The 22,063-nt window shown below is 41.8% G+C and overlaps 1 protein-coding gene across 1 annotated transcript in view; it reads left to right on the plus strand.

The window, feature by feature from the left end:
• The window catches only part of VAPB (VAMP associated protein B and C), an 85,238-nt gene that overhangs the window by 45,796 nt on the left and 17,379 nt on the right, over positions 1-22,063 (plus strand). Inside the window, exon 2 of the mRNA XM_037811475.1 lies at positions 4,994-5,146. Coding sequence (XP_037667403.1) covers positions 4,994-5,146 — 153 coding nt within the window. The remainder of the gene's footprint in view (positions 1-4,993; positions 5,147-22,063) is intronic.

The raw sequence follows: 22,063 nt of genomic DNA on the forward strand, positions 1-22,063 counted from the left end.
TCAAACTTTCAAGTTCTTCCTTATGTTTGTCCAGTGTCATCTTTATATCCTTCATCTCTTTTGCTATATCTTTCCTTAACTCATTCATTTGATTTTTAAATTGATTTAGGAGGTTTATTTGGTTAATAATTAGTTGTTTCAATTACTGCATCTCAGTTGACTTGTAAGTTTGTTCCTTTGACTAGGCTATATCTTTGTTTTTCCTGGTGTGATTTGTAATTTTTTGTTGTCTAGGCGTCTGGTTTCCTTGGTTACCCAAATAAGATTTTCCCAGACCAGACAGGCCCAGGTCTCAGGAGAAGGCTGTATTCAGTATCAGGTTTCCCTGAGGGTGAGACCCAGCAGGTTGTCAGACTTTCCTGTGAGGCCTCTAGACTCTGTGCTTTTCCTGTCCTGCCCAGCAGGTGGTGCTTGTCAGCCCGCATCTCCCCACTGGTGTAAAGATGTGCAGTCACTTTAATTCTCAGCAGACTCTGACCTGGCCAGGGGCCAAGGGTGTCAGAAGCCAAGCTTAAGTTGTTTGTTTTGTTTTGTTTTTTTTCCTCCTCTCCCAGGCCCTGAGGGCTGAATTCTCTGAGGGAGGGCAGCCACTTGAGCTGGGCCCCGCCCCCTTTTCTTAGGGAAGATACACTTTTTAGGGTAGTATCTTCTACACTTGAATTCCTCCTTTGTCTCTCTGACTCTGTTAACTCCACCTTTGCCTTGGTCAGTGCATACAATTGAAAATGCCTGAGGCTTTCTCTAATGAGCTACTTGAATGAGAGGGAAAAAAAAACAAGGAAAAAGAGAGAAAGTCTCTTTTTAAAGCCAGTCCCCAGCCCCTCAGTTTTGTAGCCCACTGGTGTTGGTACCTTGTTCTCTGTGCCCCCTTTTCTTGGGACACAGCGATTTTCCAGTATTCTGAGCTCAGCCGTCTCCAGAAGCCTCTATTTTTAAGTATTTATGTATTTCTTTTTCAGTCAGCCCTGCTTCCTTTCTGCCAGGAGGAACCTGGGGTTCCGTTCCTGCTTGCTCCGGGTTTATCTGTGCTTTTAGTTTGTATTCAGTAGTCTAAATTTGTTAATTAACACCTCAGTTGGAGGTTGGTTGAGTTACTTTCTTTTGCTCCAGGTAACCTGCTTCTTTTTCCCAGAGGGAAGTGTTTCAGCTCAGCCTGCCATGCCAGTGGGGTGGGGCGCCAGCTCTGCAGTTTGGGGAGCTTTACTTACAGTTCTATGCTGCCGTCTCAGCCATTCCACCCATCCCAGGCTGGTGTGCATTGTATGTCCAGTCATGGATGTCCCCCAGTAGTTGTTCCAGACTATTCACTACTTGTTTGTGTCTATTTATTAGTTGCTCTGAGGACTAACTAAATTCCACCCCTCTCTATGCTGCCATCTTGCCCCACCCCTCCCATTATTTCTTTAAATTTTCTCTCTGCTGTTTTCTTTCATCTGCTTCTGGAACTCCCACGATTTGTATATTGGTACACTTGGTGGTGTCCCACAGGTTCCTCAGGCTTTGTTTACTTTTCTTCATTCTTTCTTCCTTCTGCTCCTCAGTGGATGATTTCAGTTGCCTTATCCTCAAGTTCACTGATTTTTTTTTTTCCTTCTGCTACCTCCAATGCACCGGTGAACCTCTCTAGGGAATTTTAAATTTCTGTTACTGTGGTCTTCAGCTCTGGTTCCTTTGCATAATTTCCATCTTTCTATTGATATTCTCTTTGTATTCATCTGTCATTTTCCTGATTTTCCTTAGTTCTTTGTCCATGTTTTCCTTTAGATGATTGAGCATATTTAGGACCATTTTAATACTGGGCCAGATGTACCTGCTCCCTCTGGGACTGGGAACAGGGCTCTGCAGGGAGAATGTGAGCCAGCTCCATAATGAGCAGGTGAAGGGTGGATGGGAGAGGGGCCATAGGGTTGCACAAGATCCTACTGCTTTTAAGTAGTTTGTTTCTTAATTTAGTGCTCATTTTGCTACTGCAATCCTTTGACTATTTTCTGGAACCTTGAGAAAGATGCTTCTGCCAGTTCTTGCTAATTATTCAGAGCTTCTGTGGGGGGCCAGAGCCTGAAGCTTTTCACTCTGCCATGTTGTTTGGGACAGAGTTGTGAGTGGCAGTTTTTATCAGGGGCCTGGGAATGTATGTACTTGTTGAATTGCTTGTGCTTCTGTGGGTTTCTCTGCCTTTTGTACATGGACTGCATGATTTTGGCTTTCTTTGATCCCAGAAAATCGGAGCTATTTTTGGCTATCATTTTTCTTGTACCATTGCTGAAGTGATCCTCACTCTAAATAAGCAGAGAGACTTATTGGGAGGTCAGATTTTCTCCGTCTTCGTTATAACTCAAACTGCATGTGTTGGGAAAGTGGAAAAGGTTAGAGTTACCAAGAGCTGCTGCCTCCCTAATCCCCCAAACACCTCCTTCCCCACCAAGTGTCCTGTTTCTCCCTTGTTGCCAAAAACTTGATACAAGGATGGAGCTACAGTAGTATTTGGCTCTCCCTCACTGTAGCTGCAAATTCCCTTGCTCCACAGGCTACTGTAAGCTTTTAGTTTTCAATAACTAGATGTCCTAGAGTGTAGAGGGAGGGTTATTTGTGAGGGAGGCATTAGGTGAGATTCCGTATCAAAGACTACTCCTTTCCTTGCATCTGCCTAAGGCTACACCTGTGACCTTTCATAAGGTGTCCTGTGGCTTCCAGCCTGACTCTCAGAGGACCAGACGCAGGCCTTACTGAAAGGTAAGCAGATGGGGAAATTCTCTTCTGGTGTTTCATTCTTGAAGGTGTTATTTGCCCGCCTAATGAGAATAACTTTTAGTATAAGTAACCCCTAGCAAGAGATGATCTAGTAGAATGGTCAGTTCTGCTCTGCCATACGTGCTTTCCCAAAACTCACCACACTGTGGAATTGCATAGTAAACCACAGGACTGATGAGGAAAATCGTGTCAAGGGAACAACACTCAAAAACAGTGACACACACAAAGATAGGAACCTAATAAAAATGGTAGAAGAGTTTTACATGTTAAATTTGTTAAGAAATACATAGATACTACAGTAACATAGCACTTTACCTTGCAGAAGACCTGAAGTTTGCTTGTGGAAGTGGGTGTCAGAAGGGTTGCACTTTGCAAAGTGGTAAAAGGAACACTATCTGAAATGAGATTAAAAGTTGTTAACACCAAGTGTGGATATATGTGGCTCATAACAGGGCTCTGCAGTGAGAATGTGAGCCACCTCCACACTGAGCAGGTGAAGGGTGGGTGCAAGAGGGGCCACAGGGTTGCTGTGAACTGTGGTAGTTGGTCGGTGTTTAAGGTTTGCTTTTGTGCATTTTGTGTATTTCTGTGAGGCTAGGTTCAGCTGAGTACAAAGCAAATGTAAAATATGGTTTATTCTCAGATTGTCTCCTTACTATGCACATCAGTCACATTGGAATAAATTCACATTTTCAAAACAAGCTGTGTAGCGGAAGTGGCCCTAGTTTAATTTCAAAATTGAGTCTGTTTTCCTTTTTTCCTTTTCACCATTACTGATTTCTTAATTTTTAATTAAGTTTAGCCTGTATCAAATTGATTTTTCATTCTCTGAGCACCGCTAGAGGAGAAAACCAGCCTGGGATTTAATTTTGCTAGAGATAGTCCACAAAATAGTTCCCTTCTGGTGGATGTACAGATTGAGGCCTTTACTAGGCACAGTGCTGGGAATGGAGAAGGTATAATTCTTGTCCTTGGGAATTTAGAGTCTCATTGACAAATTTTCAGAGCATAGATTTGAGTGCTTTTGTTCAGTCCTTTTAGATCCTCAGGTTTTGTATTGTAAACACAAGAGCACACCCACCTCCTAACTTCATCTCTTATTTCCTTATAAATGTAAAGGCTGGAGTGAAGAGCTTGCCCAGCACAAACACAAAGATATCACTGATTTACATGTTAAAAAGATGTAAATTTGGAAAGGGGCTGAAAAGGACCCATGAAATCTTATAGCCAACTCCTCCCACCTTCCTCTCACTTGACTCTTTACTAAACCCAGTGCCAGATGTCCCTGGTAAATTGGGAAGTCTAAAAAAAGCAAGTTTCGGATTAATATTAACAGTACGATCCCCATTTGTAAATTGTCCACCTCTTCCCATATGTATTGTTTGCGTAAGCATAGATTATGTAGAAAGAGCTCCCATACTGTTAATATTAGATACCTCGGGACAAGGAAAAGATGATTAACTTTTTCTTTATGCGTCTTCTATTGTTTGGTTTGTTTGAAGAAGGATGTGTTACTTTTTTAATTAAAAAACTAATAAAGTAGGAAATGAAATTAATAATAATAGTAAATACCTTAAAGGCACTGAGCTGTATTTCGATCTTCAGTGGCCTGGGTTAAAACTGATGTGATGTTTCAGGCTGGGCTGCCCAGCACGTCCCTGAACTTCTTGCTGTAGCTTAAGATGGTATTAACTTTTCTGGCAGCTGGACTACATTGTTGGGAGATCTGTGCTTATAGACGGTTCAACCCCTAAGTCTTTCTTTACATCTGCCCTTGAACATCTTTTTGGACCCTGTTGGTGTTCTTCCACAATTTTGTTATGGTGGAAATCACTGTTTAGCATAGGTTAATTGGACTTGGATTCAGGCCACCCTGGGTCAAGTCAGAATTGCTATTGACTAGCAGTGAAAACTTGGACAAGTAACTTGTCTCCCCAAGTCTCAGGTTTCTCATCTGTAAAACAGTAATGTTAGAGTTATGAGGTTTCAATGAGACACTGTGTTAGAACTCTTAAGTGTCTGCTGGTGACTTGGTGAGAACAGGGTAACTAGTAGCTGTTGCTGCTAATACATTCATCCACAGTTCCTCTCTCTCATTCCTTAAAATGTTTCTGAGATAATTTTGCATCTTGAATCTTCCCTTAACCGCGTTCTATATCCTTTCCAACCCCATACCATAAATGAGTCAATCTTCTGAACTTTCCTCACAGGATCCCTCATCAGTTTCTGTCTCATTCCACAGGTCCCTTCACCGATGTTGTCACCACCAACCTGAAGCTTGGCAACCCAACAGACCGAAACGTGTGTTTTAAAGTGAAGACCACAGCGCCGCGTAGGTACTGCGTGAGGCCCAACAGTGGGATCATTGATGCGGGGGCATCAATTAATGTGTCTGGTAAGTCCTGAAACTGGAGGCCCGCAGGGTGGGTTAGGAAAGGCCCCCTAGAACCAGTGGGTTTTTCTAAAACTTGTATTTGCAGTGTGGCAAAATAAGAGGGTAGGCTTCCCCCTTTCCATCCACCCTTCACCCCCAGCCCAGCCTTGAATTAAGAAGCTTGGTGGGTTCCGCTCACCTTCGGTTTCTGTGTAATTAATGCCTCTTTGGTTTAATGCTTAACAGCCTTTGCCCCTCAATAGTTAGAGCAAAATTCAAATGGTAACTTCAGACTTGACTTCAGAACGAGTTTGGTTTTCAGTCCCTTGAAATTAAATCTGCCCTTTGGCAATAAATAAAAAAGGGCTAAACAAACTTAATTTTACTTTGTGGGAGAAAGCTAAATGGAGTTATTTTCTTATTTAAGCTAAATGATTTCTGACATTAAGCTCATGTCATTTCCAATGATTGGTAACTGCACTTTACTGATTGTGAAAAGCTAAGGGAGATGAGGGCTGAGGAAATTGGAATATATTCAAGGGTGTAAGTTTTGTGCATGTCTGATAGGTTTTTCTCCCCCTTCTGTCTGAGAGTGCATATATTTTCCAAAGTCTAACTTTTGAAAAGATGCTGGTAAAGTGCCCAAATTGAGAATTGGATTTCAGAATTAAGGAGATAAAAGTGATGGGTTGGAGTTTAAATGTATTTAGAATTGAAATAAACTTTTAGCTCATTAGAACTTTTAGAGCCAAGCATGCCTTTTATATTTCTGGAGGAGCTATGGGGGAGTATGTATTTATCCTTTAAATATCAGGTTATTCTATGTCACAGAGGCTTCTGCATCATTAGAAGCTGCTATTCATTTGAAATGAGTGCCTATCTGGCTTTTACCATGATGGATTTTGATTGTGATACATTTGGCTATTCATTTGACACCTAAAAGAAAATGATTCACTTCTTTGGAAAAAAGAGAAGGTGTTTCATTATCTGATCATTTCTGCAAACTTCTTCCCTTGGTCTCTCTCCTGGTTCCCTATGCTCTTGTTTCTGAGGCTTTAGGACCTGATCTGAACTCTTGAGTCAGGTTACTATCCAGCTGAGGTCAGGATGGTGTGAGTCCACATTTCTTGAGGGCCTTGTTTGTGCTGGACACTGCACATAAATTATCCCATGTGATTTCTGCTGTCTGCCCTGCGAGGATGTGTTGTTACCCTTGTTTACTAAGGAGGAGCCTGGTGGCCAGAGGGTCACAAAGCTAGCAAGTGACAGGTTTGGATGGGGATTGTTCTCTCTGACTTTGAAGCCCACTCTTATTAAACAGCAGCATGCGACCTTTCTGGAGAAAGGAAGAGACCCAGGATGTTAGCATTTCTGTATTCCCTGGATGCATATGGTATAAGTTTTTCTGTTTAAATCAAAGGCAGCTGAAATCTTTTTTTCCCCTCTTTTATCCACTTCTTTTTCCTCTCAATTTCGTTGCCCATATCAAATTTCAGCAAGATTGGCAGTAAATGAAAATTCCCAATTTTTCTCACAGTAAATATGGGGGGAAGCAGCATGGTTTTCTGAAAAGAAAAAAAAAATCTCATTAAGCAGTTGTACAGTATACTTGTGCTTTCCACTATTAGAAATAAATATATTTGCTAGTGTGTTTATCTTTCAGAAAGATCTATTCCTTCCCTCATCATAGGGATTTTAAAAAAAAGTAATAACTAACCCTGGGCATTTGATTCAATTACTTAAAGAAGACCAAGTTTTGTGGTAGTTGCCTTCTTTTCCATAGAAAAACTAAGATACAGGGTGTGGGCACGGTCTGCTCAGGGTCACGGGAGTCTTGGCTCCTGATCTAATGGCTCTTTTTGTGATTCTAAACAGCATCAACAGTGTTAGGGGATGGCCCCACTTACAAATGAATATAAAACATAACATACCATCTCTCAAAATGTGATGTCTTTGGAGGAAAAGGCAGTTGATTTATAAAACGTCCAAACGTGTGCAGGCCTTCCTAGATGAGGCAAGATTGTATTTGCACTTGAGAAAGGGCTCCTTTGTTTTTATTTGGTTCTTAGGGATCTCAGGGCTTGAGGGGAACCTTGGCAAAGCCAGATGCCATTGTGTTTCTAAGATGGCCTCTTAAGTAAGTTAGTAAAAGGGGATGGCTCCCATTTGCTGCAGTTTTATGTTCTGGAGGAGCCACTGCATGATTTATTAGACATTCATACCTTGGGATAAAAAGCACTGCCCTTTTCCAGAGGTCCTCCTAAAAGGCTGCTACATGTTGGTTCTTCCGGGCGAGGGAATATCCCAAGGGGAAGGAGGACACCAGCAGACAGACTTGCAAATTATCTAAAGGCCGGCCTTCCCTTCATCATGGGTTTGCACAATGCCAAGCTTGTTCTCACCCTCTCAGAGATTTGTGGTCAGGATACCAGAGCAGGAAGCTCAACTTTGCTGTTTAACCAGTTGGCTCATCTTTGGCAAATCCATTAACCTCTTTAGGTTCTAGTTTTCTCATTTATAAAATGGAAGAGTGGTTATCTACCTCACAGAGTATTGACAAATGCTGTGTCAGCTGGAAGCGTGTACAAGTGTAGAATTGATTTATTTTTCAAGTTTGACAAAAACAAGCTAGTTTTTGTTGAAGGCTGATTGTATAATATTTGAATTGCCTCTTTAGAAAGAAATTAATTAATATCCGTTTTGTTTTTTATGGACCTTTTCTAAGTTTAAGAAGAAACTCATGTCTTCTTTACATGTTTCTATCTTCCAAATTTTCTGTAATACACACTTAATTTACAGTGAAAAGCCTCTAGTAAGTTGTCAAATGTAATCAGAAAAAGATGACCATCACCTCAAGTTAAAATATTATTGGTATTGCCCTGCCTGCTACCCAGAATCTCACACACAGCATACCTGGAAAAGATGAGACTAGTGCATTATCTCTCTCCCATTTCTGAAAACCCTTGGATTGTGCTAGCTCTTAGGAAAGGTTATAAAGCATCCCTTTAAAAGAGAGAGAGCCGATGTTGATGCCCATGCTCACGCAGGGAGCTGACCAGAGGGACTGAGGTTTTGAAGACACACAGATCAGGGTTGTCAGATTTTCTAGCTGTCAGACAACTTTCAGACATAGCCTGTGAAGATCTTCTCAGCTTTCAGGTTAACCTAATACTCAAGGGACCTTACATTATGCTTCAGAAGTCTGGACACTGACCTATCACGTTATTTTCTTCAGAGGATGGCAAATCACTTATTGGGGGCCTTTTAAAAAGAAATCCTCCCTTTATTGAACTTAGTTGGAAGGGTAATGTTTTCACACAGTTATTCCCTTAACTTTTTATCAACAGGTTAAAATGTGTGTGGTCTTTCCCTGGGGAGTGCTTTCGAGTCCGGTCCTCTTCTTTGTTCTTTAGATAAGTACTCATCTCATCTCAGAGTAGCTCCTTCTGGGATACATGCCCACTCGGTGAGGCCATGTGGTAGGCGGGAGGGTACAAGGCATTTTCTGTTTGCCTAGTTGGCCCAGAGCGCCATGCTTTGGGCCCCTTGATCCCTGATACACATGATCTAGAGATGATTTTGAATTATTCAAATCTGGATCTCAGCAAAATAGGCATACATATTTACCTGAAGATTGGAGAAGAGGAGATTGGAGTTTTTTCCCCTGGGATTTTAAATGTAAGGAAAATAGAACTTTTTGAATTAGTGAATTGTTTGAAGCAATGGCAGGGGTGGGGGGGGGGGGTCTCCTCGTTTGTTCCAGCTTTATAAAATTAGGTCTATTGTCTGAATAGTATGGTGAGAAAATGTTTTTAAGATGGGTAATTTCTGAAAACGTCTTTGTGGTAAGTGTTAGTCGTCGTGGGTTTTTTTGTTTTGTTTTGTTTTGTTTTGTTTGTTTTAAATACTGCAGCTTAATAATGAGGGAATTTCCCATTAATATTCCAAACCATGTTTGCCAGCAGATATGGCAGGTGAAGTGGTAAAATTATGGGCCCATCAAAAATAGTTACACTTCCTGTGATATGATATTAAGTTTAATATTTTTATAACCTTCACTGAAGTCTAATTTCACTAAAGTAGCAAGAATGCTTCCATTTGCAGTTCAGTTATGTACATTGGTTGCCTGTATACCAAGCAAATTAGAAATGCAAAGTATCTGCATGTGTTGGGGGTGGGGGTGTGTTGGAAAGAGTCATTAAAGATACCAGTGTTAGGTACAGATACACCTTATAGAGTGTACCCTGGGAATTGAAAATGGATTAAAAACACACATAAATCTCCTAGTGTCTGAATCTATAATTTAAATTAAAATTCAAAGTATTAAGGAGCAGAATTCATTCCTGACATATAGCCCTTTTCAGCACTTAATTTCAGTCACATTTAAGGCATAAAAGTTCTTCTAATAAAATCCTGAGGACAGAGTGAATATCAGCAACTCTTCTTGAATGGAGATATTGGTCCATTAATGTAATTGGGTAGTATTGCAATTGATAATTAATCCTTTTAAGATTTTGCTGACTCAGTTTAATGTACCTGTTTGGTTCACCCTGGACCAGCCAACTTGGGCAGCAGCTTTTAGGTGATCAGCTCCGGGGTGTGAGTGCACAGAGCCCTTACAAAGAAGTCATGCGTTAACCAGTCAAGTGCTGATGGTGGAAGCTAAACTTGGGGAGTCTAGGCTTCTTTATGACGACATTCTTCTTTCTTTGATAGCTTGCTTTGGAAGTCTCTGATAAGTGAAACTTATAAGAACAACTCACATTCATACTTAAAAGATGTCTTTAAACTTTTTCACCAGGTGAGATTCTGGTTAAAAAAAAAAAAAGGAATATTACCAATAAAAATTCAACTTTTTTGTGCTTTTTAGATGTGTTTTAAAGCTTTTTGTATTATTTAGATTTCTTAAGAAGAACCCTCTTTCACTTTTTTTTTGAGATAGTTCACATACCATACAGTTATCCAAAGATCCAAAGTGTACAGTCAGTTGCCCCCGGTACCATCATACAGCTGTGCATCCATCACCACAATTAATTTTTTTTTTTCAATTTCTAGAACATTTTCATTACTCCAGAAAAGAAATAAAGACAAAAAAAGGAAACTCAAATCCTCCCATACCCCTAACCACCCCTCCATTGTTGACTCATAGTACTGGTATAGAACATTTGTTACTGTTGATAGAATGTAAAAATACTGCAAACTGTAGTATATAGTTTGCAATAGGTATATTTTTTCCCTATATGCCCCTTTATTAACTTCTGTTTATAGAGTCATATATTTGTTCTGGTTCATGAAAGAGATTTCTGATATTTGTACAGTTAGTCACGGACATTGCCCACCACAAGGTTCACTGTTTTATACATTCCCATCTTTTAACCTCCAGCTTTCCTTCTGGTGACATACGTGACTCGGAGCTTCCCCTTTCCACCACATTCATGCACCATTCAGCACTGTTAGTTATTCTCACAACGTGCGGTTACCATCACCCCTGTTCATTTCCAGACATTTAAGTTCAACCTAGTTGAACATTCTGCTCATAATAAGAAACTGCTCCCCATTCTTTAGCCTCGTTCCATATCCTGGTAACTATATTTCATGTCTATGAGTTTACATATAATAACTAGTTCATATCAGTGAGACCCTGCAATATTTGTCCTTATGTGTCTGATTTATTTCACTCAATATAGTGCCCTCAAGTTTTCTTCGTCAACCCATATTTTTAAAGACGCTTTTGTTCATACACCATACATTCCGTCCTAAGTAAACACTCGATAATTCCCTGTATAGTCACGTATTTATGTATTCACCACCCTCACCACTTTGTATATAAGGACATCTCCATTTCTTCCACAAAGCAGGAGGAAGAGTCAAAGAAGGTAGAGAGACAAAAGAGAGAGAGAAAAAAAAAACAAACAAACAAACAAAAAACCCAAACATGACCACTAGGAAGCACCAGAAGGAAAGATAGCATTAAACTAAAGTAGAATTAAAGAGTCAGACAACATTACCAATGCCAGGAATCCCATACCCCTCCCTTATGCCCCCCACTTATATGCATTTAGCTTTGGTATATTGCCTTTGTTATATTAAAGGAAGCATGATACAATATTTGTGTTAAGTATAGTCTCTAGTTTGCGATGATTTTATTTTCCCCCCAATACCTCCCTATTTTTAACACCTTGCAATGTTGACATTCATTTGTTCTACCTCATGTAAAAGCGTCTTTGCACCTTTTATTACAGTATTTGGGCACCCTAGGTTTCCCTGAGTTATACAGTCCCAGTCTTTATCTTTCGTCTTTCGTTCTGGTATCTCACATGCTTCTTACCTTCCTCTTTCAACCATATTCTTGGTCATCTTTGTTCGGTGTACTTAAGTTGCTGTGCTGCCATTACCCAAAGTTGTGTTCCAAACCTCTCACTCCTGTCTTTTCCTATCTGTCTGTAGTGCTCCCTTTAGTATTTCCTGTAGGGCAGGTATCTTGTTCACAAACTCTCATTGTCTGTCTGTCAGAGAATATTTTGAACTCTCCCTCATATTTGAAGGACAGTTTTGCCGGATATAGGATTCTTGGTTGGTGGTTTTTCTCTTTCAGTATCTTAAATATATCACACCACTTCCTTCTTGCCTCCATGGTTTTTACTGAGAAATCTGCACATAGTCTTATCAAGCTTCCTTTGTATGTGATGGATCGCTTTTCCTGCTTTCAGGATTCTCTCTTTGTCTTTGAAGTTTGATAATCGGATTAAGTGTCTTCGTGTAGGTCTATTCAGATCTGTTCTGTTTGGGGTACGCCATGCTTCTTGGATCTGTAATTTTATGTGTTTCATAAGAGATGGGAAATTTTCATTAGTTATTTCCTCTATTATTGCTTCTGCCCCCTTTCCCTTCTCTTCTTCTGGGATACCCATGACACATACATTCATGCGTTTCATGTTGTCATTGAATTCCATTCTTTTCCCTATCTGTTCTTTTGTGTGTAGGTTTTCTGGTGTCTTGTTCTCCAGTTCCTGAGTGTTTTCTTCTGCCTCTTGAGATCTGCTGTTGTATGTCTCCATTGTATCTTTCATCTCTTGTGTTTGCCTTTCATTTCCGTAGATTCTGCTGGTTGTTTTTTCAAACTTTCGATTTCTACCTTATATATGCCCAGTGTTTTCTTTATAGCCTTCATCTCTTTTGCCATATCTTCTCTAAACTTTTTGAATTGATTTAGCATTAGTTGTTTAAATTCCTGTATCTCAGTTGAAGTGTAAGTTTGTATTCCTTTGACTGGACTACAACTTCATTTTTCTTAGTGTAGGTTGTAGTTTTCTGTTGTCTAGGCATCTGGTTTCCTTGGTTACCCCAATCAGGTTTTCCCACACCAGAAGAGGCTCAGGTCCCAGAAGGAGGAAATATTCAGTATCCGGTTTCCCTAAGGTGTGACTTAGAAGATTGATGGACCCTTTGAGGCCTCAAGCCACTATGCTTTTCTTGACCTGCCCAGCAGGTGATGCCTGTCAGCCTGTAGCTCCTGACTGGTGTAAGGAGGTGTGGCCTGTGGCTGTTTTCCCCCAGGTTCTGGGATCTGGTTCTGAATGGAAGGCAGGTAGTAGACCTGGGCACCACCTCTTTCCTCTTAGGGAAGATAACCCCCCTAGGGAGATTTCATTTGCACTTAAATAGGCTCTGTCTCTCTGACTCTGCTCTCTCCACCCTTGTCTGGGTCAGAGCACTGCGAGCTGAAAATGGCTGAGGCTTTCTCCACTGAGCTGCTCAGGTTGAGAGAGAGAAAAAGGGACAGAAAGCCCTCTTTCAGGGTCAGTCCATGGCCCCCAGTTTCACCCAACGGCCAGAGATAGCACCTGGTCCTCGGGCTTCCCCTCCTGAGACAGAGAAGTCCCCTGGTTCTTCAAGTTGAGTTGTCACTAAAAGCCTCTGTCTGCTTGTTGGGGATTTGCAGCTTACATTGAGCAGTCCATGTTTGCCAACTGAAACCCCAGTTAGAGCTGGACTGAGATATTCGCTTGTTCAGAGAGTGCTGCTCTCTAGCACAGCGAGGCTTTGCTGTTCAGGCTGCTGTTGGGGAGGGGGCTCCCAGCTCGGATCCACAGTTTTTACTCACAGATTCCATGCTGCGATATCAGGCATTCCTCCCAGTTCATGTTGATGCATGATGTGTGGACAGTCACAGTCGTCCCCTAACAGTTACTCCAGATTATTTACTTATTGTTCTTCCTGGTTGCTTATTAGTTGCTCCAGGGGGACTGACTGACTTCCACTCCTCTCTATGATGCCATCTTCTGTAATCCCCTTTTACTTTTTAAGAACATGGCACAATTTTTTTATTCTCTGCATTTTCAAATATGATCAAAGGACTTATCAAGTACATTTAGTACAACTCTCTTAGTTGAAGCTTATTACAACTCTCTTGCACACTACGGAGGAGCAAAAATGAAGCAAAATTTTAGAGTAACCTAAATTGATGTTCTTTTAGTTCATTACAGTTCCTTGTGTATTTCTATACTTAGTTCATGAGAGCTCCCTAGTCTTGACTTCTGCCCTCTTTACTCCTACCTCAGACATTGTTAGCATGGCACTGATTCTGTTCTGGTTTCCAGCCCATCACAGACTAGAACAAAGGGGAAAGGGCCATGTTGGAAGCATGGGTGTGCCAGTGAAGGGCTGCAAAGATCAGCCGAGAAAGCAGGCATGCAAGAGTTTAGAATTAACAGTAGGGATCTGGAATTAAGCCTCAGGGCTGACGACTCGCCGTGTTTTAGTTGATCAATCCGAAGAGACATGACTTGTACATCTTTTGAAAGACTGTATAGTGGGCTTTCATAATCACAACACGAGTAATCAGAAAAAGATTCTTTTGTATTCCATTATCAAGTGTTATAGGAAATAAGAAAGTGTGTTAGGTTTTTAAGATTTACATTAAAAATGGTCTTTATGAAAAAGAGTGAGTGAGCCTTATTTGGCCAGTGGCTGTGTGTACCATACCCCATCTTCCTCATGACACTGGAGAAAGGCACCCTCACAATTGCACATTGGTACTGGTCTCTGCTCAAATAAAAATTAATCGATCTTGAGTTTCTCTAAGGTGAACTATACTGAACTGGAAAAGCCTGGAGTGGATACAAAGCCAATGCAGTGTTAACTTATTTATAAATAGGTAAAACTAATTATTTACCTGTTAGGCTCCTAGTTCCAGTCATGGGTCCCTGAATAGGTAGAGGTCCAGGAAGATAGTCATGTTCTCAACATTTTGAGAATCCTAAAGGAAATAATAAATTTATTCATAAGGGTACACGGTCCAACTAAAATGCCAAGCTTCTTGCTTTAGGCTAGAATTATATTACCTCATCTTGATAACACTGGTTATCTTAAGCTGATCAGGTGCTCTAGTTGGCATTTATGTATGTCTTTGATTAATTTTTAAAACGTGGAGAAAATGAGTTAATTATTACACTGTAAATACAGATTGGTAGAGAATAATCTTTTGCTATAAAGGATGTGTGAAAGGAAAGAGAAGGACAGTGAGTGGAGATTGCAGTGATGAAAAGATTGTTAACCACCATCTTCACCCATTTGTAGGGTAGGTAGGACAGAAAAGAAACCATCTCTTTGAGGATTAAAAGAAGACCTTTCCCCTCTTTGGGTTGCTCCAAGGGGATTTCTGGAGGAAGCATGGTTCTAGAATGCTTTGAATCTCCAAAGAGGAAGAAAGAACCCTCAACAAATGAAAAAAAATACAAATTAGTATCCAGAATGTGATGCTATTAAAACATTAAGCCCTGGTGCCAGTCTCATTGGAGAGAAAAGACAATCGTGTAGGAAGAGTAGTGAGCAAGGATCTTGGGAGTCTTAGTGTCAACAGTGTGTACTGATATAAGAGTGAGAACTGGTGTGTAAAATAGTGTTCCAATAGGAGGTACCGTTTTAGGAAATGCATTATAGTGTTAGTTCTCCAGGTGTGGTCCCCAGACCAGCATCACCTGGGGGTGGAGCTCAGCAATCTGATTAACAAGCCCACCAGGTGATTCTGACAGGCTGAAGCTTGAGAACCACCACTCGTTACTAGTTCCTGGTTACTCGGGGCATTAAGCTCTGAAAGGTGTGGTAGCCTAAGATGGGGTGAGGGTGGGGGCTTAATCAAAAGGGACGCACCAGGTAAGGCAGACATGTTAAGAGAAGACTTTGGCAATGACAAGAGGACATCTGTGAGTATAGGGAAGTGGGGACTTGATGTGTGGTGGGGGCGATGTGCAGAAGGTAGGCCTTCTGGCGACTACTGGGAAATCTGGTTGAGGAGGACCAGAAGGTAAAGGGCTGATCTGATTTAACTTGGGAAATTTTTTTGTAGCAGGTTTTTGATATGAGGTGAATGGGGTGTTAGGAGATTAAATTTGTGAGGGTTCTAGGAGTTACGGGAGATAATTCAGACAGGAGGGAGACAGGGAGGAAGTGGGATGGACAGTCTTCTCTTAGGAGAAATCCAGATGGTCTGGGCCCAGGTTGTGGCCATATAAAATGAGAGAGACATTTTGAAGGTAAGATTCTGAGATTAAAATTAAAAATAATTAAGTGTGTGTTGTGGTGCTTAAGACTCTTACTCACTTGATATGTTATCATTATGAAAATGATCTGTGACTGACTTGGGTTCTCAGAAGTGTTTATGCTGCATCTAATCAAGTCATTTCTTCAAGATATTTGTGTATGTTTTAAGTAGCATATCTTCTACATTTCTTGTCTTTTGAAGAAAACCTGATCATATTGATTCAGTATTTTACAACTGTGAAGCCTGTTTCTTAACAGGGTCCCACTTTTGCAATCTGCTGTCCACCGGACATTGTATCACAAAGTGTTAACATTGGCAAGTAGTGACCCGTCTTCAGGCCATCTCTTGAAAACAGGCTTCTTTTTTATTGTAGTATCAGCAGATACATTTTAAAAGTAGGATAGATGGTTCATTTAAGAGGGTTTCATCATCAGTGTCTCTGGTATTCAAGTGAAATAAATTAATGAGAAGCTCTTTTATAGCCTGTCATGGAAGAAAGTACATAATTTCTGTCACAATTTGCATGTATGGAACTGAAAGAACAAACTGTTAACATTTATTCTGTTATGTTCTCATAAAGTTCCAGCTAATAGGGTATAGCAAATTGAATTTGACATGAGAAGATGATATTAGCTGAGAAATACAAACTTTTTGACGTGCGATAGGGTTGTATTAAGCAGGTGAGGTTTACGCTGAGGATTTTTAAAGTTGCACAAGGGCTGGGTGGCAGTTTGACATCGTCACTCTTGCTGTCTGATTTGGAAGCCCAAAAGGAAGGGAGGAATGGTAGGTGTTGGACACCTTCTTTTCCACTTACTGCTCAAGGTGGCAGCACAGTTGTCATAGGGAGAGAAGGGCTGAGCTCACATCTTATACCCTGAACTTCCTGCAAGGTCACAAGCAGCCCATGGTTTTCATTCACACTTCAAGATTTTTGAAGTAGCAACCTGACTAGTGCCCATGAGCAACTTATTTATATTTCATGAGTTCTGCTTTTGCAGAAGGGACGTTTGATCTGTGGCCCCAGCTGTCTTCAGTTTCCCTTTAAGGTCCTGTGTGCTTGCAGTCTTGGTTAACCAGAATGCTTGGAAAGGTCTTGTGCTTCTCCCTTAATCTATTAACTATAAATCATACCTTCTCGTGGTTCTTCCAGCTCAACCCTGTGGCATCGTGGCAGACAGGATGCTCTGGGCCTGGAGTTGTTCTGGTGACATCTCTGAGGTGCGAGTGTGGCAGTGGATCTTGGACGGTGTCCCTCTGTAGAGCAGAACAAGAGCTGCCCTGGTTGTTTGATTAGCAGAGTGCAGGAGCCCCAGTCCCCTCCCTGTAGGGGACTCGCGTGTACTTCTGGCTCCCCCATGGCCCAGAGGCATACTGTAAACTCAAAGCTTGGGTTGCATTAAAGCCCCCCCCCCTTTTTTTTTAACATATAGAACATAAACTTTCCAGTATCAACCACTCCCAAGCATAGCATTCAGTGGGATTAATCACTTTCACAATGTTGCAGTGCCCTCACTACCTTGCATTACTAAAACTTGCCCTTCTCCCCCAACAGAAATGCTACACCCATTATGCATTAACTCCCCATTACCCCTGCCACCAACCTCTGGTAACGTATACTCTACTTTCTGCCTCTATAAGTTCGCATATTCTCTGATATTTTCTTTGTGGTTGCCATGAGGCTTAAATTTAACATCCTAACCCCAACAATCTTGTTTGCTTTGATACCAACTTAACTTCAATAGAATACGCACACTATGTTTCTATACCCCTCTGTTCTCCCCACCTTTGTGTAATTGATGTCACAAATTACATGTTTTTACATTATGAGTCCAAAACCACTGATTGCTCATTTCATTTTATGCATTTGCCTTTTAGATCCTGTAGGAAGTAAAAGTGGAGTTACAGACCAAAAATACACTAGTACTGACACTTACAGTTATCCCTATCTTTACCCTTACTGGAGATATTTATTTCTTCATGCGGCTTAGGTCTGTTTCTATTGTCCTCTCCTTTCAACCTGTAGAACTACCTTTATAAAGCATCTCTTGTAGGCCTGGTCTAGTGACGAACTCCCTCAGCTTTTGTTACCTGGGAATGTCTTAATCTCTCCCTCATTTTTGAAAGACAGTTTTGCTGGATTTAGAACTCTTGGTTGACAGTTTTTTGCTTTCGGCACTTTAAATATGTCCTTGTCTCCATGACTTCCTATGAGAAATCAGCACCTAATCTTGTTGAGGCTCTTTTTTATGTGACATATTGCTTCTCTTTGGTGGCTTTCAGTTTTCTCCTTACCTTTGTTCTTTAAACTTATATCCAGCTGGTGTTATGACAGAACTTTCCTTGATTGCCAGGAGCTAACCAAGAAAAAGAAACGGATAAAAAGAAAACTTTGCCAGTCTTTGCAGATCGACTTTGTGCAAGTGTTGTCCTTCAGAATGTGGATTTAGAGAATAGCTCCAGGCCAAAACTTTTGGGCCTCCGGGGTCCTTTCATTGCTTATGTCTTGTCTTAGGCATGTGCCCTAGGAATTCTGTTTACACTGATAATGTCCCTTTCCTAGGAAACATTTTTCTCCTGGGCACTCTATTGTGTATTCCACAGCCAGCCATCCCTTGCCCCAGGCAGCTATGACTTGGTTGCTCTGGGACAGCAACTGCCTCAGGCCACTTCAGACAGATTGGGCTCCAACACACACGCCCCCAGTACGTGCATGACCATTACTCTGCACTCGGGAGCCCTGACCAGGGGCCCAGGCCTGCTTCACACCAGGCTGGTGAGAGGTGTGGGTAGGGGCAGCCAGGGTGTCATGAGGTCTTACCATTTTTAAGATGCCTATTTTTTGATTCACTGCAATCTTTTGACTGTGTTCTGGAGCTTTGAGAAGGATGTTTCTATGAGTTCTTGCTGGTTCAGAGCTGCTGGGGGATGAGAGGGGAGGCCTGAAGAGCCTCACTTGGTTATCTTGATCTGGATGGGGCCTCTCCTTTCCCTTTTAAAGTGTAGAGTCTCCCAAGCTGCCACAATACCTTCACTTCAATTACTTAACCAGATCTTCCTCCTCCTGGAGGCAACTGGGAGTGAGCTTCGTGTAGAATAGGGGTTCTCAGACTTTTTCTCAGGACCCCTTTGCACTCTGAAAAACTGAAGTCCCAAAGAGCCTTTTTGTTTGTGGATTATATTGCTTTTTATCGTGTTGGGAATTAAACAAATTAAAGAAAATAAATCAGTTGCATGCTGACAACATTTTTGGTGAAAAATAACTTTTCAGAAAAATTTCGAGAAGACCGGCATTTGACATTTTTTTGCCAGTCTCTTTAATGTCTGGCTTAATTAAAGAGAGGCCAGATTCTCATATCTACTTTTGCATTTAATCTGTTGTTTTGAGTTCTTTGGGTGAAAATATATAAAGAAAAACCATTTCACAACAGATACATAATTGGAAAAGGGAGTATTTTTAAAATAGCCTTTTCCAATAATTCTGGACATTATTCTTTGATTCTACACCAAAATTTGACAGGTGGTAATTTCATAAAGGTTAATACAGTGTGGACTCTGAAACTGTCTGTGAACTTTTGGAACTATGTTTCATTACAGTGCTGCGGTCGGGGTTACTGCTTCTAGGGGGAGTGGCGGCCGGTAGCCGAGCCCTCAGCTCTCGGGGCTGCTTAAAGGGTACCGGCGGCGGGGGCTCTTTCCCGGAGGCGAGGGCGAGGCGGAGGACGTGGCCAGGGTCCTCGGCGAGAGGCGTGCAAGGTGTGGAGGGCGGCGATAAGGACAAAAACACTCTTCATCCAGTAGGAGTATGCGCCAAAGAGATTTATTCAGGGGTGATTACAGGTTATATAGGCTGGTAAGAGGGGCAGGGCTGGAAAGGAGGTGAAGTAGCCTAAAATGGCAATATTGAAGGGAGAGGGGCTAGGATTGGTTCTGAGAGGACGCAGGAGCCGTTGCAGCGGGCGGGGGTTGTTCTGGCCACGGGGCATGCGCGCTGGCGGTGGCAGGAGTGGCCTTGGCACCAGGGAGTGAGTGGGTAAGATAAGGTAGTGGGGAAAGGGCAGTTGGGAGAAAGGCGGTTTCCTCCGGCAAGCCTCCCCTGCCCGTGACATTTTGGGTGAGGAAAAGGGAGCTGCCCCGACCTCGCTCCCCAGGCTCGGGGGGGCTGCAGAGGGCACTCACGCCCGTACCTACTACCCTCCCCAGGGGGTGATATCAAGTCCCCTGGCCCAGGCCTGGTAAGTCGAGGTACAAGCTCAGCTACCCGCAAGTGCATTGGTCTGTCTTGTAGTTTGAATGGATTTTTTTTTGCATCGGTCATTTGGAAAACATTAGTTCATTGAGTTATACAGATCTTCCAGATGTTGACACATTTCATTATACAATATCAAAAAATCATGTTCATTACTATACCCCCGGTCTCATTGGAAAGTGTTTTTGGGAAACCATCAAGCTCTTGGTGGCAGATAGAAATTTTCCAAAATTCTTAAATTTTGCTCACAAATGCGGCTTTCATCATTGACAAAAACTATTGTCTGTTTTCCTTGAAGTGGCAGGCTCACTTTGTTCATTTTTGAGAAAATATCTGCTGTATCCCCAGGTCTGAAGCACCAGAATTTGTCTGTTGTTCTTTCCAGTAAAATGGTGTTCTGTGAAAAAGCTTCTAGTTTGGCTCAGAACCCAAACGAGTCTCACAGGTGCTTTTCCTGAGACAGTCTTTGCACTTCAGGAGACGGCACAGGTGCCTTCTGTGTACTCCCCATTTTGTTGCACAGAGGGTTAGAAAGGTGTGTTCAGTAAGATTAATAATTTTTATGCTTCATCAAGGATGTTCTTTAGTGAAACTGGCTTCCTTTTTTTTTTTTTTTTCTTTAAACTATGAATATGTGGTGGTGAAGAAAGCAGTGTTGAGTGTCAACCAGCACTGTTTGGTGTCACTGCCTTGGTCCTGGCTAAGACTTCAGCGTTCCACCTACCATTGCTTTTGCCCCATCAGTGCCAGTGTCAACCCAGTGAAAAAGGTATATAACATTTTAGTGTTATTTGCACATAGTTTTGGCTCCCTGGACCCCCTGAGAGGGTCTCAGGAACCCTAGGGCTCTGCAGATCAGGTTTTGAGAACCTGTAGTGGAGAAGTCTGGACTCTGGAGTCAAAGCCAGGTTGGAGCCCTGGCTGGCCCTGGGATCCAGGTGATGTCACATGGCCTTTCTCAGCCCTTGTCTTCTCATACAGAAAATGGAGATAGGAGACTTCTTTGAAGGATTGTTGTGAAGATTAAATGGGAGAATCCATGAAAATGTGCCTTCTGTGGTGCCTAGTAAGTAGTAGGCACTAATAAAGGTTATTTTCCTTTCTTCTTGGGGCATTGTGCCAGCGGCATCATGAAGGTGGAGAAAAATGGAAAAGGGAACAGCAGTGCTTCTTGGGGCTGTTTATTTGGGGTGTCTTATGTTCCCTGGACTCATCCGCTCTTTGTGTATGACCCTATGCAGTTTCATCTAAAGAGCCAGCTTTTCTAAAAATTATCCCTGCATTCTGTTTGCTCTCATCTCCTGGTCTATCTTCAGAACTCTCCCGAGTGCCAGACTAGGTGCCTGGGTAGCAGCCTTTCAGAGATGGGAAACAGACTTGAGTTTGTTGCTAGAGGTGTGTGCTGCTGAGCATCTAAGTTTAGTCTGGGATAAAGTTCTCCTCTTTACCAGACTAGAAAGTACTAGAGCATGATTTTGTCACAGTCAAGCAAGAGCTGAAATTCTCAAAACCCAATTCACTTTAATCTGTAAAAATGAACATTAATTTTACAGCATTTTGAAGACTGTGTCCCAACTGCAAAAAAGGTTGACAGTCCCTGTCCAAGAAAGATCACAGTGTATGTGAAGACATCAGTGCCTTCATGTATAACATGTTTCTTCCTTATTGCGGTCCTGGGGTTGGGAAAGAACAGGGTAAGAATTTAGTTTTCAAAAGAAGGGTCCACATTTTTGGTCTGCCAATCTAGTCATTTGTCCTTGAGGCCAACTCTCAAGCCTGGTGTGTAAGTTGTGTTCCAAGTCTGTCCTACAGGAAAGCGCTTAGCAGCTCAGTAGTGCCTAGGAAGGATTGTCTGCATTCGCGGGCCAAAGGTGCCAGCAAGGATGACTTCTCCAAGAGTGAGCCAAGCTTTTAAACCTGAAAGAGTGCAGTTCCAAGTAGAGTGGCCCTTGGGTTAGTTCAAGTGGCCTTTTGTTCTCTCTGCTGATGTTCATACTTACTTGGATTTTGGGTACTTGGACTGAACATTCTTGTATTAGTAATCTTTATTGATAGCTAGACTTGGTGTGGTAAGTTTTGTATACACAAGTCCCACGTTTATAGAAGATTCGTTGTCTGACATATATTGATTTTTTAATGCAATTTT

Source organism: Choloepus didactylus, chromosome 19 (genome assembly GCF_015220235.1).
Source record: "Choloepus didactylus isolate mChoDid1 chromosome 19, mChoDid1.pri, whole genome shotgun sequence".
Lineage (NCBI taxonomy): Eukaryota > Metazoa > Chordata > Mammalia > Pilosa > Megalonychidae > Choloepus > Choloepus didactylus.